The sequence below is a fragment of the Coregonus lavaretus genome (assembly GCF_964263955.1).
Source record: "Coregonus lavaretus genome assembly, chromosome: 7".
Lineage (NCBI taxonomy): Eukaryota > Metazoa > Chordata > Actinopteri > Salmoniformes > Salmonidae > Coregonus > Coregonus lavaretus.
In genome coordinates this window covers 59,566,025-59,591,599 of record NC_139994.1, presented here as the reverse complement: position 1 = coordinate 59,591,599, position 25,575 = coordinate 59,566,025, and the positions used below count along the sequence as shown (strand labels likewise).

The 25,575-nt window shown below is 43.3% G+C and overlaps 1 protein-coding gene across 2 annotated transcripts in view; it reads left to right on the top strand.

Moving 5' to 3' along the window:
- Positions 1-35: 35 nt before the first annotated feature.
- Positions 36-25,575, top strand: part of LOC311132999 (metastasis-associated protein MTA2-like) — a 34,564-nt gene continuing 9,024 nt past the window's right edge. For both annotated transcript variants that reach the window (XM_084166417.1, XM_084166416.1), the window contains exons 1-6: positions 36-398; positions 7,667-7,734; positions 10,598-10,691; positions 16,989-17,106; positions 18,901-18,964; positions 24,978-25,095. In XM_084166417.1, coding sequence (XP_084022543.1) covers positions 371-398; positions 7,667-7,734; positions 10,598-10,691; positions 16,989-17,106; positions 18,901-18,964; positions 24,978-25,095 — 490 coding nt within the window. In that variant the 5' untranslated portion in view covers positions 36-370. The remainder of the gene's footprint in view (positions 399-7,666; positions 7,735-10,597; positions 10,692-16,988; positions 17,107-18,900; positions 18,965-24,977; positions 25,096-25,575) is intronic.

The following is a 25,575-nucleotide window of genomic DNA, read 5'->3' as shown; positions in this document are numbered from 1 at the left end:
GTGTGTGTGTGAACTGAGCAGAGGTGAAGAAGAGGAGGATGAAGCTGGGAACGGAGGATGGGAGGAAGAGTGGAATAAGAGACAGGCTAGCTATCAAGGGCTGTGTATGCATGCCTGCAAGTGTTAATGCGTGAGTGAGGAAGAGGGAGGTCGTTATCCGACTGAAACAAAGACTCATTTTGGAACCCCGAAACATTAACGGAAACTTTGAACTTTTACCAGCCAGAGCTTGGCTACTGTGCCGGGTCCCGGCTTTGTTTCGCGGCAGGGGTGGTCTACAATAAATGAAGGGATAAAATAGCCCCAGATCGACATTTTTTAACGCAAGAGGGGAATCCCTCGGACAGTGTTTGTTGGGGGTAACGAGAGAATGGCGGCCAACATGTACCGAGTGGGAGGTAAGTCTTTTATTTATTTTTATTTTGAGGAGACCTCAACGTGATTGTTCGCTAGCTATGCTAGGGTAGTTAGCTAGCTGATTTGCTTTTGCTAGCTAGCGAGTGATAGTTATTTCCGCGAAGGCTGGCTAACAGGCTAATGCTACATAGCTAACTAAGCTAGCTTGTTAGCAGGACATGTCAAATTAGAACGCGTACCTTGGCTGTTGGTAGCGAGATAACTAGTTTAGCTTGCTTTAGTTAGCTGTATTTTAAGACTTTAATCAACTTGCAGTGTAACTAGTATAGTCAAGTTTATATAACTAGGCACTAGCTGCTTAACGTTAGTTTAACCAACAAGTTAACTTGAGTATGATAAAGTTACTTAAACAGCTTTTTTTTTTTTACTTAGCTAGGTAGTATACTAGAATGCTAACGTTAGGTACCATCTGTCACTTGGTTTGGCTAGCTCGCTAACGTTAACTTACAGCTAGCTAGCTGTATCTTTTTGCTAGCAAGTTAGCTTGCTGTCTCTGTAGGTAGTTAGCATATGCTACTAAGCATAGCACGATAATTGATTATAGATTAGTGGGAAGCAACTGTATTGTTGAACAAAAATCCTCAACTTCAGACTGTTCCGCAACTTGTACCCTATTGTATACTCTTCGTTACCATTTAGCTACATTGTTTACCTAGGTTACAATATGGTACATTTAGAAAACTAACAACATTGACGTCTGCATGTTAAAAGCCGGTAAACGTGTGTTAGCTAGGTCGCAAGTTCGCCATAGCTAAACCGGCTGGAGTCCTCCTCAATCCCCAGGGTCGACAGCTTTATTTTAACATCAACATTGCAATTTTCTGAGATGATATTATTGGAGGTGGGAAAGATTATCAACATCAGTGGTCTTGACTTGGGGCAACGTTGTCTTGTCTTGAGTCAGTGTTTTGGTGGACGCACAGCCACTGACTGAACCAGTGAAATATATAGCCATAATGATACACTCTGATACATTCTTGCTATTTAACGTTGTGTAAGGTCCCACAAGAGCTTCTGTTTTTAGGTCACTGTGATTAAACGGTGCAGTGTCAGAGGAGATGCTGCCTTGTTTCTGTGCATAATACAATGTAAACAAGCTCTTGCGCAAATTAGCCTAATTATACTAGTAGATACCTTCTTGCAGTATATGAATTATGATGTTAATGAATGCCTTATTTTACAGGCAACAGCATAGATGGATTTAACTCCTGACTGTCAGAAAGCCACATGATAGTGCTGAGACTAGTTTTTCTTTTTGCAATGCATTGTTTGGGGCAGTAGGTAGTTTAGTGGTTAAGAGCGTTGTGCCATTAACCGAAAGGTCGCTGGTTCTAATCCCCGAGCCGACTAGGTGAAAAATCTGTCGATGTGCACTTGAGCAAGACACTTAACCCTAATTGCTCCTGTAAGTCGCTCTGGATAAGAGCGTCTGCTAAATCACTAAAATGTAAATTGTTTCGGTTACAGCATTATGCATTATTCATTTCATCTCTACGAACATGGCAATTACAGTATGGTATTTCAGCCTTTTAATCCCCATACCCCCCCCCCCCCACCCCCCACCTCAGTGATCTTGGCTTTGAGACTGTGCCTGTGACGGCACTGCTCTGCAGATGGTAGTGTCTTCCGGCCTGTCTGTCGGCAAGGCCTGCCTGCCTATAGTCACTCACATCAGTACCCTCACAGCACTGCCTCCCAGAACCTCAGAGCGCGACAAAATACTTAATATTAACCCGTGCACCGTCGACCTCCTGGAGGGAACCTTCCCAGAGAGCTCGCACAAGAGTCAACCGTTGTCTGTTGTTGTTCCATCATTGAGGAAAGTGATGTTCTTGCCAATTTTCTTGCTCCAGTCAAGGTGGTCACAAGAACCAGTGCCTAGCAGAATGCCCAGTTGGGTAGCTTTGGGCCAGGGTCTCAGAGTAGGAGTTCTGATCTAGGATCAGGTTTCCCCCTGTCCATTTAATCTTATTCAGGCTAAACTGATCCTAGGTCAGCCCTCGTACTCTGAGACGTGTTATGAAAAAGGTCCTTGGTTTCGTATGCAGTGGTGTGTCTAAAACTAGTTGTTTATGGTGAATTTCGAAGTGTTGTGTTTAGCGAGTTCTGTTATCTTCCCAAACATGAGTGACAGTACAGGGGATGCTGTCACAGCTACTAACTGTGTTGATGCTTTTCTGTGGTGGAATGAGTGGAGTGACTCTGTCACAGCTACTGACTGTTGCTGCTTCTCTATGGTGGAGCTTCTACTTCTGACGTGTCACTCTTGACATTATGCGTGTGGAAATTAAATGTGGGTGGAAATTAAATTGAGCCCTAATGATTAATTGGGGTATGAGGACGGTCCGCTGTATTTGCTCAGTGAGGCGGTTAGTCCCGAGGGTCCCACATTTCATAGTTTTAAATGTTTCTCTGCACCTCATCTGAAAATGTATAGTCTGGTGGATTTAGGCCTACTAGTGTATTGAAAACAGGCTATAACCTCACAGAAAACCACAGGTCACTCATCTCATGAATAGCTTTTACTTGCTTCCATTAGCTGAATGAAATGGCTTGGTCTAGGGCTTTGCCCTGTTTTATAGCCAGAGGAGACTATCGACAGCCCTATCGACAGCCCTTACACAGCCTGGAGGTGTGTTGGGTCATTGTCCTGCTGAAAAACAAATGATAGTCCCACTAAGCACAAACCAGATGGGATGGTGTATCGCTGCAGAATGCTGTGGTAGCCATGCTGGTTAAGTGTGCCTTGAATTCTAAATACATCACAGACGGTGTCACCAGCAAAGCACCATCACACCTCCTCCTCCATGCTTCACAGTGGGAACCACACATGCAGAGATAATCCGTTCACCTACTCACAAAGACGCGGCGGTTGTAATAAAAAATCTCACATTTGGACTCATCAGACCGAAGGACAGATTTCCACCGGTCTAATGTCCATTGCTTGTGTTTCTTGGCCCAAGCAAGTCTCTTCTTATTGGTGACCTTTAGTAGTGGTTTCTTTGCAGCAATTCGACCATGAAGGCCTGATTCACGCAGTCTCCTCTGAACAGTTGATGTTGAGATGTGTCTGTTACTTGAACTCTGTGAAGCATTTATTTGGGCTGCAATCTGAGGTGCAGTTAACTCTAGTGAACTTATCCTCTGCAGCAGAGGTAACTCTGGGTCTTCCTTTCCTGTGGCGGTCCTCATGAGAGCCAGTTTCATCATAGCGCTTGATGGTTTTTGCAACTGCACTTGAAGAAACTTTCAAAGTTCTTGACATTTTCCGTATTGACTGATCTTCATGTCTTAAAGTAATGATGGACTGTCGTTTCTCTTTGCTTATTTGAGCTGTTCTTGCCATAATATGGACTAGGTATTTTACCAAATAGGGCTATCTTCTGTATAACCCCCCCCCCTACCTTTTCACAACACAACTGATTGGCTCAAATGCATTAAGAAGGAAATAAATTCCATCAAGGCAAAGGGTGGCTACTTTGAAGAATCTCAAATATAAAATATATTTTGATTTGTTTAACACTTTTTTGGGTTACTACATGATTACATATGTGTTATTTCATAGTTTTGATGTCTTCACTATTATTCTACAATGTAGAAAATAGTAAAAAAAAAAAAAAAAAAACCTTGAATGAGTAGGTGTGTCCAAACTTTTGACTGGTACTATGTGTGTGTGTGTATATATATATATATATATATATATATATATATATATATATATATATATATATATATATATATATATATATATATATATATATATATATATATATATATATATATATATATTATATATCTCCTAAAAAATGAACATCATAGACATCTGGTTAATGCTGACAAAGTATCTGAGCTGAGGTTGTTCCCCATTCCTCTTCAAAAAGCCCCTCTCCCTGGGCCATTGATCCTCCGCGAGGCACCGCTTTAGCCTACTGTCTCTCACTGATTCAGGCAGGCAAGGAGCCCCATATCGTGAAGAGGGAGGACAGTGGGGCAAGACAGAGAGCCGAGAACATGGATGAGTACGGAGAAAGAGGGATGAATTGTTGAAGGGAAAGAAAATAGAGGACCATGTGATGCGCACATCTCTCTTTCTCTTAAGCGTTGAGAGAGATTCCTTCCATCCCAGTGTTGGTGGTTACATAACGGCAGTGGAGGCATTTCTCCCCTGTCATATACAACATGCTGTAACCTACAGCATAGGACTCTCCCTGTAGTAGCGTGAGAAATGTGCTTCCCGCCCCCCCTATAGAATGGGTATGATGCATTGTGATGTAAGCCATTGTTGATGTCAATCTTAGGTTTAGTGTCCCTGTTTTCTGGTAATCAGATGCAAGGCAACATATCATTGATCACAGACACTATTTCCAATATGTTTTCTGTATTAACCTAGTTTCTTATGTGTAGATAATAGGGTTAAGTGATATCACGATATAAAAAAAAAAATATATATATATATATATATATATATACATACATACAGTACCAGTCAAAAGTTTGGACACACCTACTCATTCCAGGGTTTTTCTTTATTTTTACTATGTTCTACATTGTAGAATAATAGTGAAGACATCAAAACTATGAAATAACACATTTGGAATCATGTCGTAACCAAAAAAGTGTTAAACAAATCAAAATATATTTTATATTTGAGATTCTTCAAAGTAGCCACCCTTTGCCTTGATGACAGCTTTGCACCCTCTTGGCATTCTCTGTTTGTGAACAGCCTACATAAGAACATGGTAAGTTAAGGAGAGAGAAAAGAAACAATTGCAAGAGAGACTTTATGGAATGGGAAGTTTAAACAAACCTTCTACATTTCTGTCCTCCACCCGACCAAAGCTTTAGAAAAAAATAAAAATGCCAGAAAATCTCTCCTTGCAAACCAAACAGCCAATAATATATGGCTATACTAGGCTACTGCCAATACAATTAGCAGTAAACGTTACTTGTACAAGTTAAACTTTTATAAACTAACATTTCTATTATCGTCATAGTGTTTATTCATCTTCTTGAATTGCGCAACTGGCCTACATAAGCTAACACGGCAGCGCTTTCCATAAGCGGAATATAAAAAAAAATGAATGATGTCGGTTGTCTCACAAACTACTTTATTTCGAATAGCTATTACGAATAGTGCATTTATTTCAAAGCCAGCAACAATCACTATTTTTTAAAATTTGTTATAACATTTATAACAACTGAATAACGAATGAACCGTATATAAAAACGAACAGGCCTATTGACCTTGTGCCTTGTTGCCTATAGAATAGGCATGCCAAAAAATAAGGCTATAAAATGAATAACCCATATTTGGATAGGCTACAAATAACAAAATAGCCTAAGTACAAAATAAACCAAATAAATTAGTGCAGGTAAGTATTTCAAGCCACACTGGTACACTTATCATAATATTTTTGACTAGGCCTGAGCTACATTTCTTTCGAATAAAACTAATCTATAAATAGGTTTTGAAAATGCAACACATAATAACTGCAATGAAGACCCATTCGGCCTATTTTTCTTTATCTTACCTAAAAGGTTTCTGGAACACAAGGATGTTCAACTTTTCTGGCTTTAGTAGACTGTGGAGTGGGTTAACAATAAGTAACCTATTGCCTGCTGTACTGAAAACACATTCAGACGGAACATTTGTTGCACAGATACAGAGGTAGGCCTATTTGCGGGCCACGTTGGCCCAGAGAGCAAAGCGACCCTCACTCCCTCTCCGCCATGAGTGGGTCATCAGATCCTCCAATGACATCTTTGAGTAGGTAGGTTGTGAGCTCTGTGCTGGCACGCTGTTGCGCACTGTGTGACTGGTTTGCTTTGCTCTCCCAAGAAGACTGCCCAGTGATGTCTTCTATGGTGAACATGCGCACTCTGTCTCAGTTGAAATAGTCCGAAATCAGAATTTGAAAGGGTCTTGTATCACACAGTAGGCCTACGATGTGTGGTTCCAAATCGCCATTCAAAGGTGTCGGGTACCACATCACCATATGATTGGTTTATATTTATCTATTTGCACACAAGAAAATACAACATTGGTAAGATTTCCACATTGTAGTCCTAATGATTAGACTCGATTCGGGGGGTTTGTGCATGACAAAGGGTCGTTTCCACTAGTTACCACAGCCACAAAGTAATAAACCCAGCCTATTTCTATAATTTTCTCTTCTTAAAATCTGCTTTTAAACCTAACCTCCACACTTCTAACCTTAAATTAAGACTAGAAAGCAAATTTTTTGTTTTCTTAAATTTTCTCGATATAGCCAATTTTGACTTTGTGGCTGCTGTAACTAGTGGAAACATGAGAGGCTGCGTGACAGATTGTTTACTGCGTTGCTAAGCAACAATGCTCTCCCCAAGCCCCGGGTTAAAAAAACCCAACTAGAGGGAGGATGTCATTCCAGACATCGCCCAACCCTAGTATGTCATCACCGGTTATTACATTTACATTACATATCACTGGCGAGGAAGCCGTTATGGTGGGTTAAGGTTTGGTATTGTAACCTAGACCTTAGTTGTAGGCTAGACCTAGGCCAATAATAGTGCGGGCATACACCAAACCAATTTTAGTGTTGTCTTGGAAGTGATTTGAAATGAAGAACAGCCTATGATGTCACTGTAGCCAGTCTTTTGAATGGGATGTGCAGCGTTCGTCAGTGCCCTTGACCCTGGATAAACGATCAATGTGCTGTGTGGAAGAGATGGAGGCCCACCGTCTCTGTAGGTAAAGGCTTAGAGCTTAGTTAATTGAACTGAAGTCTCATTTTCTGGGGTCACTTTTTAGTCACACCAGCATCTCTCATAATGTAGTTGTATTCTGAGAAGTGAGGGAATTCAATTCCTAGTCGTCGCATGCAAGCACCAATCATGTTATGAGGTAGCCTGGGATGGCTCAGTGATTATTGGCTCACTTGTCTTTGAAATGGCAGACACACAGACAGGACGTGTTGTGCAAATCTATTCGCTCTCCCTACCCAGCACCTGTAGGCTTTTTGATGGATTGAGTTTTGCCTGGTGAAAGCCTGTCTGAGTGATGTTATTACTGTGATGTGTATGTAGTGGGTTCCCCTTAGTCATATTAAGTAAGTAACTGTACAAAGACTCAAAGTCCAAACTCCACATACACAACAAGGGTTTTCCTTTGAACATGTGTTACCGTAACCGAAGAGGTCAAGTTCAAAGTCACAAACTGAATTGACATGATACAGATTTGTATGATTCCTACTTTCTCTTTCACTTTCAGATTACGTGTACTTTGAGAATTCTTCCAGCAACCCCTACCTGATCCGCAGAATAGAAGAGCTCAACAAGGTTGGTGGAATAACCGGTCCTTCACATCTAACCTCTGATTTGGTGCGTTTACATAAAAATCTTGCTGACATCGACAGCCCCGTTTTGTAAATGTAAAGGTTATCATATCTGACCTTTTTTATAGCCAGTCTGCATGTAACCCATTCGTACCCTGGGATAATGCTGGTGGTAAAAAACACGGGGACACACACACCTCCCAGCCACGTTCTAACCACTACTCCCTTGCCACACACAGTAGTGACAAGATGCTGGTACAAGAGCCATTACATAACAGGGCTAGTTGTAGCAGTAGAGTAGCGGCGTATGTCACAGGCTTGTTTCCCCAGTCCAAAGGATTTAAGCTCATTTATGTAACACTCTTAAATTGAAGTGGTTGTTGGCGAACACCACTATGAAAACTCAATCATTCTGAGCACTAATGGAAGTAGAGGAGGGGAATAATATAAATTATCATTACTATTAGTATGACTGAGGTTGTGTCAGAAATGGCGTCCTATTCCCTATCTAGTACTCTACTTTTGCCCAGAGCTTCATTGAGGCTCTGGCCCAAAAGTAGTTCACTGAATAGGGTGCCATTTCATGTAGGGCTGGGAATTGCCAGGGACCTCACGATACGATGTTATCACGATTCTTAGGTGCCGATTTATGATATGTATTGTGATTCTATATGTATTATGATACGATACTGTCATTTTATTGCAATTATTTCACACATCGCTCACTATATGTCTGCTGCAGAGAGACGAGAGCATGAGAAATGTTTTGATCAGTCATGGAAATAAGAGCTGAAAACATGTTGGCTCACGATTTTAAAAAGATGGAGGACAAGCTATATGATGAAAAATACCAGAGTTTTGGCACAGGTATATCCGACAAGCGCTCGCTAACGCTACCTAGCGAAGAAGAGTGAAAGTATTGATATACAGTGGGGGGAAAAATTATTTAGTCAGCCACCAATTGTGCAAGTTCTCCCACTTAAAAAGATGAGAGAGGCCTGTAATTTTCATCATAGGTACACGTCAACTATGACAGACAAAATGAGAAAAAAAATCCAGAAAATCACATTGTAGGATTTTTTATGAATTTATTTGCAAATTATGGTGGAAAATAAGTATTTGGTCAATAACAAAAGTTTCTCAATACTTTGTTATATACCCTTTGTTGGCAATGACACAGGTCAAACGTTTTCTGTAAGTCTTCACAAGGTTTTCACACACTGTTGCTGGTATTTTGGCCCATTCCTCCATGCAGATCTCCTCTAGAGCAGTGATGTTTTGGGGCTGTCGCTGGGCAACACGGACTTTCAACTCCCTCCAAAGATTTTCTATGGGGTTGAGATCTGGAGACTGGCTAGGCCACTCCAGGACCTTGAAATGCTTCTTACGAAGCCACTCCTTCATTGCCCGGGCGGTGTGTTTGGGATCATTGTCATGCTGAAAGACCCAGCCACGTTTCATCTTCAATGCCTTTGCTGATGGAAGGAGGTTTTCACTCAAAATCTCACGATACGTGGCCCCATTCATTCTTTCCTTTACACGGATCAGTCGTCCTGGTCCCTTTGCAGAAAAACAGCCCCAAAGCATGCTGTTTCCACCCCCATGCTTCACAGTAGGTATGGTGTTCTTTGGATGCAACTCAGCATTCTTTGTCCTGCAAACACGACAAGTTGAGTTTTTACCAAAAAGTTCTATTTTGGTTTCATCTGACCATATGACATTCTCCCAATCCTCTTCTGGATCATCCAAATGCACTCTAGCAAACTTCAGACGGGCCTGGACATGTACTGGCTTAAGCAGGGGGACACGTCTGGCACTGCAGGATTTGAGTCCCTGGCGGTGTAGTGTGTTACTGATGGTAGACTTAGTTACTTTGGTCCCAGCTCTCTGCAGGTCATTCACTAGGTCCCTCCGTGTGGTTCTGGGATTTTTGCTCACCGTTCTTGTGATCATTTTGACCCCACGGGGTGAGATCTTGCGTGGAGCCCCAGATCGAGGGAGATTATCAGTGGTCTTGTATGTCTTCCATTTCCTAATAATTGCTCCCACAGTTGATTTCTTCAAACCAAGCTGCTTACCTATTGCAGATTCAGTCTTCCCAGCCTGGTGCAGGTCTACAATTTTGTTTCTGGTGTCCTTTGACAGCTCTTTGGTCTTGGCCATAGTGGAGTTTGGAGTGTGACTGTTTGTTTGAGGTTGTGGACAGGTGTATTTTATACTGATAACAAGTTCAAACAGGTGCCATTAATACAGGTAACGAGTGGAGGACAGAGGAGCCTCTTAAAGAAGTTGTTACAGGTCTGTGAGAGCCAGAAATCTTGCTTGTTTGTAGGTGACCAAATACTTATTTTCCACCATAATTTGCAAATAAATTCATAAAAAATCCTACAATGTGATTTTCTGGATTTTTTTCCCCTCAATTTGTCTGTCATAGTTGACGTGTACCTATGATGAAAATTACAGGCCTCTCTCATCTTTTTATGTGGGAGAACTTGCACAATTGGTGGCTGACTAAATACTTTTTTTCCCCACTGTATGTTCCAAAATAATATTGTGATATGTGATTTTAAAAAATAAAAAAATATCACTAATTGGTGTGAGAAGGTATCCTCGGTTAGAGCGTTGGGCCCGTAACCGAAAGGTTGCTGGTTTCGAATCCAGGCGCCGACAAGATAAAAGATCTCGCTTTGCCCTTGAGCAAGGCACTTAACTCTAATTGCTCCAGGGGCGCTGGACATGGTAACCCTGGCCGTGACCCCGCTCCCTGCGGCTGTCTCGGGGAGTTGCGATATGCAAGAAATACATTTCGGCAAGCATTGGAATTGTCGCCCAATAGTAATTGACCGCTCTTGTCACGTCTGTCTCAGACGGCCAATGGGAACGTGGAAGCGAAGGTGGTGTGTCTGTTCCGGAGGCGGGACATCTCGGGCAACCTCAACACTCTGGCCGACAGCAACGCAAGTGAGTACAACCGCATGTCTACCTGTCTGTCTACCTGTCTGTCTGTCTGCCTGTCTGTCTACCTGTCTGTCTGCCAGTCTGTCTGCCTGTCTGTCTGCCTGTCTGTCTGCCAGTCTGTCTGCCAGTCTGTCTGCCTGTCTGTGTGTCCTTCAGTCTCTCTCTTAGTCCATCAGAACTCTGCTCCGTCACATCTCTCTAATACACACACTATGCCAAACTAATGCTGTGCAGTCTATGGACTGTGTAAAGTTATTGAAGAGCATTATTAGAGTAGACGAAACAACAGCCTCTTTCATAAAGCAGTTTATTATCACCATCCAGGATATGAGTACTGTGTTGTGTTCCAATCAGATTGGAATCTTCCCTCTGCACTACCAGCAGGCAATTGGCTCTCTCTCTTAAGTAGAGGGATGCTCTGGCTACGTCGCAAATGGCACCCTATTCCCTATATAGTGCATTGCTTTTGACCAGATCCTTGTGGGTCCTGGTCAAAAGTAGCGCACTATCTAGGGAATAGGGTACCATTTGGGACACACCTTCTGTCTCTAGCTGAAGCACAACTGTGTGTGTGAGACTGCATAGTGCTATTCCACTGCAGCTGTTAGTAGGAATATGATACTTTTATACATTTCAACTTTTTAAATTTTAGTCATTTAGCAGACGCTCTTATCCAGAGCGACTTACAGTTAGTGAGTGCATACATTTTCATACTGGCCCCCCGTGGGAAACGAACCCACAACCCTGGCGTTGCAAACGCATAGCTCTACCAACTGAGCTACAGGGGACTAATTCACAATGGAGAAGGGAAATAGTTTGTTTCTATCATGAATCATACTGTACTTGTTGTTGTTGTTGTTGTTGTTGTTGTAGTAGGACTAATAGTGGCTGGCTATTGGTTTGAGAGTCAGTGTTTATATCACACAAATATCACACAGTCAAGGGTATCCCACTGAAGTGACCTGGTGCAGTTGTATGGATGAACAGTGATCAGAGAGAGATGGAGGAGAGGTAGAGAGATGGAGAGGGGGAAAGGGAGGTGGGGGGGAAAGGGAGGGGGAGAGAAGCGGGTGCCGAGGTAGTGAGAAGGTGAAGCTAATGACACAGGTGACTGAGAGCCCTGATCGGATACTCTCTCTCTCTCTCACACACACACACACACACACACACACACACACACACACACACACACACCCCTCCTCTAACATGGTGGGCTGCATGCAGTGCTACAGACAAAAGACACTCAGATCCACACCTCAAAATGGATGCATTATCCATCGACCTATAGTACCTAGTACTGGATGTAATGCTGATGAACATAGCTGAATTTGTTTGACTATTTGGATAGTGTGATATTTTTTATTATATGAGGTACCTGTGTACAGTATCTCCAGTTTGGTTTCACAAAAGATACTTAGGCTATTGTAAGTCAGTCTGGATAAGAGCTTCTGCTATGAAGAAGAGCATTGGTCCTGTCTGTGGCTGTTTAGTGACAATAGTAGGTCCAGTAGGAGGCAGGCATGGCCAGGAGGAGCAAGGTGGGGATCTCCTCTCCTGCCTGTCAGCCCTGGAGCTCTGCTAGCCAAGTGGTTATGTTATGTCACCGCGGTGGGTTAGCGTTAACTGCCCCTGTGGCCTGTGTGCTGCGGAGGAATTCTATCTACCCTCCCCTGGAGGTCAGCGGAAAAACAGACAGAGAGCCCTCAAACTGGCTGGAACCAGTCTATGAGCCTGGGAGAGAGGGGGAGGTTGTGTTCCAAATAAACGGCCACAACTGGGCCGGAGTACCGATAGTGTCCAGTTTAGCCCCAGCCACCCTCGGGGTCTGGCCTGGCTGCCTGGTCCACTCTGGTCTGGCATGCTCTTGTGTATACACACACACACACACTCTGTCGGCCATTACGTTATGCTAATCTACGTCTTTCGTCTCCCTCTCCTGCGTTTTGGCGCCCTAAAAAACGCCTGTACTCCAGCCTCCCTCGGCAGCACGAGCCACCGCTTTGGCACTGTCCTGTTATACATGACCTGGGCTTCTCTCTCTCTGTCTCTCTGTCTCTCTCTCTGTCTCTCTGTCTCTCTGTGTCTCTCTCTCTCTGTCTCTCTCTCTGTCTGTCTGTCTGTCTGTCTGTCTCTCTGCCTCCTTTATTCTCCTCCTCTCCCACCAGACCCCCTCCTGCCCCCCCCCCCCCCCTTCTCATCTGAGTGCAGCCCCTTCCACCCCTCCCTCTGCTTATCCTCCGGCCCAGGCACGCTGCTCAGAACAAAAGGTCCTTGATGTGTCCCACAGGGCTGCGGCACGCAACGAGTTAACTCTGACTTGCCTTGTCTTTTGTCAGGGAAGAGTGAGTGTGAGAGACTGTGTGCAGGGAGAGAGAGCGCGTGCGCTGCTCTGCTGGAGCGCCATTGTGCGTGCCTCGATTGCTTGTTTGTGTGTTCCTGTCTGTCTGTGTGTGTGTGTGTGTGTGTACAGTATGCGTTTCTTTTGTGTGTGTGTGTGTGGGGGGGTGGTGTATGCGCCTCAGGTTTGGTGCACAGGGTTTCCCACTTAGTCTGGCAGGGACACGCCGGGGGGGGAGGGTGGAGGCGGGGGTTGATGTCAGGAGTGGTTAACAGAAAGAGGTGTGGCCTGAGGTCCCGTCCCCTCTCTCTACCACTGACAGGGTTTCCTGTGGCTGAGTGCAGGGGCGGAGTCCGTGGAGATCGAGAGATAGTCCTGCCCAGTGCTCTCTCCCCGATCAATTCACCACCCCCACCACCTCACACACGTTACTGACTCACCCTCCTGAAATTAGGAATGTACAATCTAGTAGTGTAACACAAGGTATATTACAAAACTATCTTCCATATCAATGTTTGTTTATCTGCATGGACTCAGTTTAGCCTGCCAGATCATAAAGGCGATATGCAGTCATTTATTTACATTGTAGGGGTATACTAGGTCAGTCCCTAGAATAGACTGGAATAGTTTGTCCTTCCGAGTAGGAAATTATTTTCATGGTCTGGTATTGGTTGCACTTAAGTTGTAGGGACAGTTACAGGTTAAAGTTCCAGGTTATACAGTGCATTCAGAAAGTATTCAGATCCCTTCCCTTTTTCCACATTTTGGCCTTATTCTAAAATTGATTAAATGTTTTTTCCCTCAGCAATCTACACACAATACCCAATAATTACAAAGCAAAAACAGGTTTTTATAAATTTTTGCAAAACAAAAACACCTTATTTACATACGCTACTGTTCAAAAGTTTGGGGTCACTTAGAAATGTCCTTGTTTTTGAAAGAAAATAAAAACATTTTGTTCATTAAAATAACATCAAATTGATCAGAAATACAGTGTAGACATGTTGTAAAATTTTTTTTTTTTTAAATGGAATATCTACAAAGACGTACAGAGGCCCATTATCAGCAACCATCAGTCCTGTGTTCCAATGGCACGTTGTGTTTGCTAATCCAAGTTTATCATTTTAAAAGGCTAATTGATCATTAGAAAACCCTTTTGCAATGATGTTAGCACAGCTGAAAACTGTTGTGCTGATTAAAGAAGCAATAAAACTGGCTTTAAACATATTAAATAGTACCCGCAAAACACCAGTCTCAACAGTGAAGAGGCAACTCTGGGATGCTGACCTAGGCAGAGTTGCAAAGAAAAAGCCATATCTCAGACTGGCCAATAAAAAGAAAAGATTAAGATGGGCAGTCTGAGAGATGGCTTTTTCTTTGCAGCTCTGCCTAGAAGGTCAGCATCCCGGAGTTGCCTCTTCACTGTTGACGTTGAGACTGGTGTTTTGCGGGTACTATTTAATGAAGCTGCCAGTTGAGGACCTGTGAGGCGCCTGTTTCTCAAACTAGACACTCTAATGTATTTGTCCAGTTGTGCACCGGGGCCTCCCACTCCTATTTCTATTCTGGTTAGAGCCAGAAGGGAGTAGTACACAGCGTTATACGAGATCTTCAGTTTCTTGGCAATTTCTCGCATGGAATAGCCTTCATTTCTCAGAACAAGAATAGACTGATGAGTTTCAGAAGAAAGTTATTTGTTTCTGGCCATTTTGAGCCTGTAATCAAACCCACAATTGCTGATGCTCCAGATACTCAACTAGTCTCAAGAAGGCCAGTTGTATTGCTTCTTTAATCAGCACAACAGTTTTCAGCTGTGCTAACATAATTGCAAAAGGGTTTTCTAATGATCAATTAGCCTTTTAAAATGATAAACTTGGATTAGCAAACACAACGTGCCATTGGAACACAGGACTGATGGTTGCTGATAATGGGCCTCTGTACGCCTATGTAGATATTCCATTAAAAATCAGCCGCTCCAGCTACAATAGCTATTTACAACATGTCTACACTGTATTTCTGCTCAATTTGATGTTATTTTAATGGACAAAGAAAATGCATTTATTTCAAAAACAAGGAAATGTCTAAGTGACGCCAAACTTTTGAACGGTAGCGTAAGTATTCAGACCCTTTGCTATTCGACTTGAAATTGAGCTCCGGTGCATTCTGTTTCTATTGATCATCCATGAGACATTTCTACAACTTGATTGGAGTCCACCTGTAGTAAATTCAATTGATTGGACAGGATTGTGTCGAGGCACAGATCTGGGGAAGGGTACCAAAACATTTCTGCAGCATTGAAGGTCCCCAAGAACACTGTGGCCTCCATCATTCTTAAGTGGAAGAAGTTTGGAACCAGAAAGACTCTTCCTAGAGCTGGCCGCCCAGCCAAACTGAGCAATCGGGGGAGAAGTGCCTTGGTCAGGGAGGTGTCCAAGAACCCAATGGTCACTCTGTGGAGATGGGATAACCTTCCAGATGGATAACCATCTCTGCAGCACTCCACCAATCAGGCCTTTATGGTAGAGTGACCAGACGGAAGCCACACCTCAGTAAAAGGCACATGACAGCCTGCTTGGAATTTGGCAAAAGGCACCTAAAGGACTCTGACCATGAGAAACAAGATTCTCTGGTCTGATGAAACCAAGATTGAATGCTTTGGCCTGAATACCAAGCGTCATGTCTGGAGGAAACCTGGCACCATCCCTACGGTGAAGCATGGAGGGGGCAACATCATGCTTTGGGGATGTTTTTCAGCAGCAGGGACTGGGAGACTAGTCAGGATAGAGGGAAAGCTGAACGGAACAAAGTACAGATAGATCCTTGATGATAACCTGCTCCAGAGCGCTCAGGACCTCAGACTGGGGTGAAGGTTCACCTTCCAACAGGACAACGACCCTAAGCACACAGCCAAGACAACACAGGAGTAGCTTCGGGACAAGTCTCTGAATGTCCTTGAGTGGCCCAGCCAGAGCCCGGACTTGAACCCGATCGAACATCTCTGGAGAGACCTGAAAATAGCTGTGCAGCGACGCTCCCCATCCAACCTGACAGAGCTTGAGAGGATCTGCAGAGACAAATGGGAGAAACTCCCCAAATACAGGTGTGCCAAGCTTGTAGCGTCATAGCCAAGAAGACTCAAGGCTGTAATTGCAACCAAAGGTGCTTCAACAAAGTACTGAGTAAAGTGTCTGATTTATTTATGTAAATGTCATATTTCCGTTTTTTATTATTAATAAATTAGCAAACATTTCTAAAGACCTGTTTTTGCTTTGTCATTATGGGGTATTGTGTGTAGATTGAGGATGTTTATTTATTTAATCCATTATAGAGTAAGGCTGTAATTTTAACAAAATGTGGGAAAAGTCAAGGGGTCTGAATACTTTCCGAATACACTGTATATAATGATAGACTTAAGGTAACTATCCAGTGTTTCCAGATTTCTATGAAATGTGACTTATAATTAATTACAATGTAGGTGAAGTAGTTTTCCTTCCAAAAAATGGTAATTAAGTTTATTAAAAAGCAGCTTTTCTGTGTTGGAATGGTGTGGGTGTACCCCTGATTGGCCAGCTCATCGTCCTCAGGAGGATGACATCATCATCTATGAGGAAATAGCAAGCAATTTTTAAACTGTCTGTTTGAGGTGGGGCTTTTTAAGTGTTTTTTTAATGTTTTAGGATGGAGGCAGCTGTTCGATCCCCTGTTCCGCCACTCACTTTCTGAGCTTTATCCCTCTTACTGTAATCCATCAAATGTTTAACCTGTATCTCTAAATAAAACTAAAAATTATTCAAATAAGGGTAAAGCGGGATCTTCATCTCCATAGCCACAATTATCAATCAGTTATATTGATGTGAATTAATTTGATCATACCCTGATCAAGAATATTAGCGCCCATATAATTGGAAAGTGTGCATTGTTGCTCATTTGTTTTTGTGTGTGTCCTGTGTGTGTTTTCATAGGAGACTTTGAGGAGGAGTCCAAGCAGCCCACAGTGTCTGAACAGCAGAAACACCAGCTGAAACACAGAGAACTCTTCCTCTCTCGGCAGTTTGAGTCTCTACCAGCCACTCACATACGGTAATCGAGAGAAAGAGTGTGTGTGTGTGTGTGTGTCCTGAGGCGTAGACTCACTGCATAGCAGTAGCTGCAAACAAGGGTGCTGCCATTGAACCCGTTCAAATCTGACAGGATATAGTGTCATATGACAGGGCTGATATGTCCTTTCCTCATTTCCATCAACTCATCCATGACCACTGGCTGCGTCCCCTCTGACTTCAAAATGGCCAGAGTCGCGCCCCTCCTCAAGAAACCAACACTCGACCCCTCTGATGTCAAACTATAGACCTGTATCCCTTTCTTTTCTCTCAAACACTTGAGCGCTCTATCTCTGATCAACTCTCTCGCTATCTCTGAACAACTCTCTCGCTATCTCTGAACAACTCTCTCGCTATCTCTCACAGAACGATCTTCTTGTCCCTAACCAATCAGGCTTCATAACGGGTCACTCAACCGAGACTGCTCTCCGCTGTGTCATGGAGGCTCTCCGTACTGCCAAAGCTGACTCTCTCGCCTATGTTCTCGTCCTACCTAGTTCTATCCACAGCCTTCGAACCGTGAACCATTGGATCTTCCTCTCCACCCTCTCATGGCTGGGCATCTCAGCCTCTGCACCCTCTTGGATTACATCCTACCTGGCAGGTCACTCCTACCAGGTGATGTGGAGAGGGTCTGTGTCTGCACCACGTACTCTCACTACTGGTGTCCCCCAGGGCTCGGTTCTAGTCCCTCTCCTCTTCTCTCTATACACCAAGTCACTCAGCTCCGTCATATCCTCACTGGTCCCCCCCCCCCCCCCCCCCCCCCCCCCCCCCCTCTGACACCCAGGTGGCGACACGCCTGTCTGCAGCATCACTGGCAAATATCTCAGCTTGGATATCAACCCTCAAGCTCAACCTCAACAAGACTGAGCTGCTCTTCCTCCCAGGGAAGGCCTGCCCACTCCAAGACCTCTCCATCACGGTTGACAACGCCACGGTGTCCCCCTCCCAGAATGCAAAGAATCTTGGCGTGACCCTGGACAACACGCTGTCGTTCTCTGCAAACATCAAAGCAGTGACTCGCACCTGCAGGTTCATGCTCTACAACATCCATAAAGTACGACCCTGCCTCACACAGGAAGCGGCGCAGGTCCTAATCATCTCCCGTCTGGACTACTGCAATTCGTTGTTGGCATGGTTCTCCACTTGTGCCATCAAACCCCTGCAACCTTTCCAGAACACCGCAGCCCACCTGGTGTTTAACCTTCCCAAGTTCTCCCATGTCACCCCGCTCCTCCGCACACTCTACTGGCTTCCTGTCGAAGCTTGTATCCACTACAAGACCATGGTACTTGCCTACGGAGCAGCAAGAGGAACTGCCCCTCCCTACCTTCAAGCTATGCTCAAAACCTACACCTCAACCAGAGCACTCCGTTCTGCCACCTCTGGTCTCTTGGCCTTCCCATCTAAACTACCAGGGAAAATGATCTATGGCCCATTCATAACCATTAAGCCAGCAATGTGTTCAAACTGTCCCTTCATAACATGAACCATCATCACAGTTCAGGCTCTTGATTTAAAAATATGTTGATGGGTGATAAGTGTTGAAATTATCTTGAATATTCGTAACTTGTTCATTCACAGCGTTTCCACAGACGTTTCTTTGTTTTCCAATGCCTAATTGGGGAGGTGTTAAAGTAGCAAGGTTAGGTGCAGGTCAGTTCAGATTAATAGAAGACCTTTGGGAGGTTTTTAAGTGTGTTTTGCATGGTGCCTTATTGACATCTGAATGCCCGTCCCTCTCTCTTCTCCGGTCACCTCTCGCTCTCCCCAGGGGGAAATGTAACGTCACACTCCTCAACGAAACGGACGTCCTCGCCGGCTACCTGGAAAAAGAGGTGAGCTTCAGTCTCTTACAGTGAGGCAAACTGGACACTGTAGTATAAGGATTTATGCCAAAATATTTGCGTCTTCTCCTAAAAAAAACAAAAAACAATGTATTACTCCTTGAGCAAGGATCGTGTATATTGGTTTGATACAATAAAACACAGGGAGAAATGAGTGCAATAGGTACTAAAATATTGAGTGACAGTGTAAATCAGGGATGGGTAACTTTTTGCGTCCAAAATATTTGCGTCTTCTCCTAAAAAAAACAAAAAACAATGTATTACTCCTTGAGCAAGGATCGTGTATATTGGTTTGATACAATAAAACACAGGGAGAAATGAGTGCAATAGGTACTAAAATATTGAGTGACAGTGTAAATCAGGGATGGGTAACTTTTGAGGGTGGGGGCTACAAAACATCTGAACTCATGAGGGGCCGCAGTGGCTCGCGGGTCTGCGTACCCACATCTACACCCACACCTACACCCACACATGAAAGACCCGGCTCTAACCTTTTTGGGGCCCTAAGTATTTTATTTGCCCCGCGCCCCCTTTAAGTTTTAGACTTAATTTCCTGCATTCTACACATTTTGCCATAGGATGGAGAGAAATATTTGCAGTATTTAATATATCTGAGTGAGAGTGACTAACAAAATCAGTGGGGGCCCTGGTCGGTAATTCAAACATGATTACTACAAGTTTAGATAGCTGGCCACTAGACGGTCATGAAAATCCTGGAAAAGTCATAGAAATTGTGTTTTCCGGCCCTGGAAATGTTTTGGAAAATGATCAAATCCGTAATGTTTTGGAAAAGTCATGGAAATTAATGTAATTTCTGTTAATGTAATTTATTTAGGCACAGTTAACTTATTTTTTTTTAATCGATCAAATAAAAATCAACATATAAGCCAGGATTGGAATGACACTTTAGCGTGATTCACTTCGCCATAGATACACACCGCGTGGCATGGCTTAACGTGACTAAGCCCCCGAGTAGGGTACTCCCTTTACTTCCATGTTAAATTGCGTACTTTACTCATAACCTGAAGATGGCTGTATTATTTCTATCATTCTATAAACATTTTGGCTATGCTTGGTTGGTCGTTTTGAATATACAGTGGGGAAAAAAAGTATTTAGTCAGCCAACAATTGTGCAAGTTCTCCCACTTAAAAAGATGAGAGAGGCCTGTAATTTTCATCATAGGTACACGTCAACTATGACAGACAAATTGAGAAAAAAGAATCCAGAAAATCACATTGTAGAATTTTTTATGAATTTATTTGCAAATTATGGTGGAAAATAAGTATTTGGTCAATAACAAAAGTTTCTCAATACTTTGTTATATACCCTTTATTGGCAATGACACAGGTCAAACGTTTTCTGTAAGTCTTCACAAGGTTTTCACACACTGTTGCTGGTATTTTGGCCCATTCCTCCATGCAGATCTCCTCTAGAGCAGTGATGTTTTGGGGCTGTCGCTGGGCAACACGGACTTTCAACTCCCTCCAAAGATTTTCTATGGGGTTGAGATCTGGAGACTGGCTAGGCAACTCCAGGACCTTGAAATGCTTCTTACGAAGCCACTCCTTCGTTGCCCGGGAGGTGTGTTTGGGATCATTGTCATGCTAAAAGACCCAGCCACATTTCATCTTCAATGCCCTTGCTGATGGAAGGAGGTTTTCACTCAAAATCTCACGATACATGGCCCCATTCATTCTTTCCTTTACACAGATCAGTCGTCCTGGTCCCTTTGCAGAAAAACAGCCCCAAAGCATGAAGTTTCTACCCCCATGCTTCACAGTAGGTATGGTGTTCTTTGGATGCAACTCAGCATTCTTTGTCCTCCAAACACGATGAGTTGAGTTTTTACCAAAAAGTTACATTTTGGTTTCATCTGACCATATGACATTCTCCCAATCCTCTTCTGGATCATCCAAATGCACTCTAGCAAACTTCAGACGGGCCTGGACATGTACTGGCTTAAGCAGGGGGACACGTCTGGCAATGCAGGATTTGAGTCCCTGGCGGAGTAGTGTGTTACTGATGGTAGGCTTTGTTACTTTGGTCTCAGCTCTCTGCAGGTCATTCACTAGGTCCCTCCGTGTGGTTCTGGGATTTTTGCTCACTGTTCTTGTGATCATTTTGACACCACGGGTAGAGATCTTGCGTGGAGCCCCAGATCGAGGGAGATTATCAGTGGTCTTGTATGTCTTCCATTTCCTAATAATTGCTCCCACAGTTGATTTCTTCAAACCAAGCTGCTTACCTATTGCAGATTCAGTCTTCCCAGCCTGGTGCAGGTCTACAATTTTGTTTCTGGTGTCCTTTGACAGCTCTTTGGTCTTGACCATAGTGGAGTTTGGAGTGTGACTGTTTGAGGTTGTGGACAGGTGTCTTTTATACTGATAACAAGTTCAAACAGGTGCCATTAATACAGGTAACGAGTGGAGTACAGAGGAGCCTCTTAAAGAAGAAGTTACAGGTCTGTGAGAGACAGAAATCTTGCTTGTTTGTAGGTGACCAAATACTTATTTTCCACCATAATTTGCAAATAAATTCATTAAAAATCCTACAATGTGATTTTCTGGATTTTTTTTTCTCAATTTGTCTGTCATAGTTGACGTGTACCTATGATGAAAATGACAGGCCTCTCTCATCTTTTTAAGTGGGAGAACTTGCACAATTGGTGGCTGACTAAATACATTTTTTCCCCACTGTACTTCCATGTCGTCTTAATCAACAAACTACATCATACCTAAAAACACTTTGATTCTAAACGTTAAAATGTTAGCATTTTGGAATGGACGTCACGATAATCAGCCAAAGCGCCGATTCCAATTGACTTTCTTCAGCTAGCTAACGTTAGCTGACTAACCCTGCTTTTATAACTAAGATGCCGAAATGCTCTTGCGTCCCGTTTTGTTTGAACAATAGTAGGAGAAAAGACCACCAAATTAAGTTTAATCAACTGCCATAAGGACCAGGTTAGACTAACCTCATGGTTTTCAGGCTATACGCTGTGATGATGATGGAAAGCTGTGGGCTCCGGTTACTCGATACATTTGTGTGTTCAAAGCACTTAATTCACGGTATGTCGCTAGCTAACACTTGTTTGTATCTACTGTAACTAGCTATGTGTATTGCCTGTGTAAACCTGGAGATTCCACCAAGTCAATACAGCCATAGGCTGTTTTGAGACATTTGGTAGGGTTGTCTGCACAGCTGGTCTCAAGTTGAAAGGACATATAGGAAAGCCAACAACAATCAATTTTTCTAAATACCTACATCGTCTCAAGGGTATGCAAAGACTAGAAGTAGTTACGCGGCATATCTAAGACTAGCGAATTAGATCGAGATTAATTTATTTTGCTAGCCAGCCAGCTAACTCGGAGGCGTGGTCTCGCCGTGTGTATCTATTATATTAGTTAGTATTCGGTTAAGTCACTGTGACTTGAATCATGTGAATCAAAATAATAATTTGTCAATCACGAACAGTAGGAAAAAATATTTGATGTAGCCTTTCTTTTGGATTATGTGGCTTCAACTTGTTTTGTAGATACTTCCAGTTGATTTGGGAATCCAATGTATGAGACATTGCAACTCAATAGATGCTAGCCAGCCTGCAAAGTAAACACTTGTAAGGTAGCTAAGATAGGCTAAATATGACTAAACCCGAAAAGGTACATTTCCTGAAGGAAATTTGGGCTAGTTTCAGCTGAATAAAAATATTTGTAGCCTGCCATAGTCATTTGATCTTTGATATATTGAATGAGCTAATTATTTCAAAAGGTTGTAATGTTGCGATGTTGTACATCAAGGGTGGTCAACCATCCTCCAAGAGAGGTAATGGTTCTGTAGGCTTTTATTCCAGTCCCCCTATATCAAACCACATTTTAGAAATTAGCTGCTCAACTGGACCTTGATGAACTGTCTCTGTGTTTGAGAAGATTAGTTCTCCAGACTGAGGGTTGACCACATGGTTTTTATACAGTTGCCTAACAGGTATTCTACTTTGTGGGGGGTTAGGTGCCTTGCACAACGACAGCAGATGGTACATGGGATCAGAGAGCAGCCTCCCAGTGTCGATTACCACATTACACTTGCTTTTTTATACATACAGTGCATTCGGAAAGTATTCAGACCCATTGTCTTATTCTAAAATTGATTAAATCGTTTTTTTCCCTCAATCTACACACAATACCCCATAATGACAAAGCAAAAACAGGTTTTTAGAAATGTTTGCTAATTTGTACAAAATAAAAAATGGAAATATTACATTTTCATAAGTATTCAGACCCTTTACTCAGTACTTTGTTGAAGCACCTTTGGCAGCGATTACAGCCTCAAGTCTTCTTGGGTATGACGCTACAAGCTTGGCACACCTGTATTTGGGGAGTTTGTCCCATTCTCTCAAGCTCTGTCAGGTTGGATGGGGAGCGTCGCTGCACAGCTATTTTCAGGTCTCTCCAGAGATGTTCGATCAGGTTCAAGTCTGTGCTCTGGCTGGACCACTCAAGGAAATTCAGAGACTTGTCCCGAAGCCTCTCCTGCGTTGTCTTGGCTGTGTGCTTAGGGTCGTTGTCATGTTGGAAGGTGAACCTTCGCCCCAGTCTGAGGTCCTGAGCGCTCTGGAGCAGGTTTTCATCAAGGATCTCTGTACTTTGCTTCGTTCATCTTTCGATCGATCCTGACTTGTCTCCAAGTCCCTGCTGCTGAAAAACATCCCCACAGCATGATGCTTCCACCTCCATGCTTCACCGTAGGGATGGTGCCAGGTTTCCTCCAGACGTGATGCTTGGCATTCAGGCAAAAGAGCTCAAAGCCTTCAATCTTGGTTTCATCAGACCAGAGAATCTTGTTTCTCCTGATCTGAGAGTCTTTAGGTGCCTTTTGGCAAACTCCAAGCAGGCTGTCATGTGCCTTTTTTACTGAGGAGTAGCTTCTGTCTGGACACTACCATAAAGGCCTGGTTTGGTGGAGTGCTGCAGAGATGGTTGTCCTTCTGGAAGGTTCTCCCATCTCCACAGAGGAACTCTGGAGCTCTGTCAGAGTGACCATCGGGTTCTTGGTCACCTACCTGACCAAGTTTGGCCGGGCGGCCAGCTCTAGGAAGAGTCTTGGTGGTTCCAAACTTCTTCCTTTTAAGAATGATGGAGACCACTGTATTCTTGGACGTTCAATGCTGCAGAAATGTTTTGGTACCCTTCCCCAGATCTGTGCCTCGACACAATCTTGTCTCTGAGCTCAAAGGACAATTCCTTCAACCTCATGGCTAGGTTTTTGCTCTGACATGCACTGTCAACTGTGGGACCTTATATAGACAGGTGTGTGCCTTTCCAAATCATGTCCAATCAATTGAATTTACCACAGGTGGACTCCAATCAAGTTGTAGAAACATCTTAAGAATGATCAATAGAAACAGAATGCACCTGAGCTCGTTCGAGTCTCATAGCAAAGGATTTGAATACGTAAATAAGGTATTTCTGTTTTTAATTTTTTATAAATTTGCAAATATTTCTAAACCTGTTTTTGCTTTGTGATTAAGGGGTATTGTGTGTAGATTGATTGACTTTTTTTATTTAATCCATTTTAGAATAAGGCTGTAACTTAACAAAATATGGAAAAGGTCAAGTGGTCTGAATACTTTCCGAATGCACAGTACATAGAGATGCCGCCAATTGTTGATAATGGAAATTTGGTTAGAAGTCATGCAAAAGTCATGAAATTGCATCTTTCAGAATGTATGAACCCTGGCTAGAGTAACTTACCAATTTTTTAAAAAAAATGTTAGCTGACGTGCTAATTGAGTAACTTTTAGTGACTGACATAAAATAAACTGCTTATGCGCACAACCACAGTTTTAAATATCACCTTGTGTATTCTACTATTCTAACTCAACAGTGAGTTGAGTTTCTTTTTGTGAAAATTGATCCACAGGCCTACAAAAGGGGGGCTGGCCGCCAGTTGCCCAACCCTGATGTAAATTATCTAGCCCCATCCTTACATCTGTTTTCTGTGCTCCAGGAGTGTTTCTTCTACTCGCTGGTGTTTGACCCGGTCCAGAAAACCCTGCTGGCGGACCAGGGAGAGATTCGGGTGGGCTCCAAGTACCAGGCCGAGATCCCTGACAAGTTAGCCGAAGGTCTGTGTCTGTCTGTGTAGAAGGGGGGGGTGGGGGGGGTGGCTGAACTCTGACCTTTTACACCGGCCTATCAGGTTGCAGCCTATCATAGTGATCATAGTGCTCTCAGACTACACAATTGAAATTGGGCCCCATTTCTAAAAGTGCTGGGTTTGAAGAATGTCTGCCATCTATGACGTGTCTAAATGATGGAGTTGTATGGGATCTTAAATCATGAGTAGTGAGACAGCGGTCATGTTCAGTAGGGCACGTAGGAACATGTTTTGGAATAGAAAAAGGGTATCTGTGTTCCTATTGGAGAACTCCATTTTCTGCCCACTGAAACAACTCTAGATAGACCCCATAGACATCACAGAAAAGGTATCAACTCCTTCTGGCAGCAAGTAGTGCAGTTAGATGTTGCCCTCGTCTTATCTTCCCTAGTGTAGCCTAGCCAGTGTTAAGTTGAAGGTTGACATTTTGTGAAGCTCGTTTGAGCCG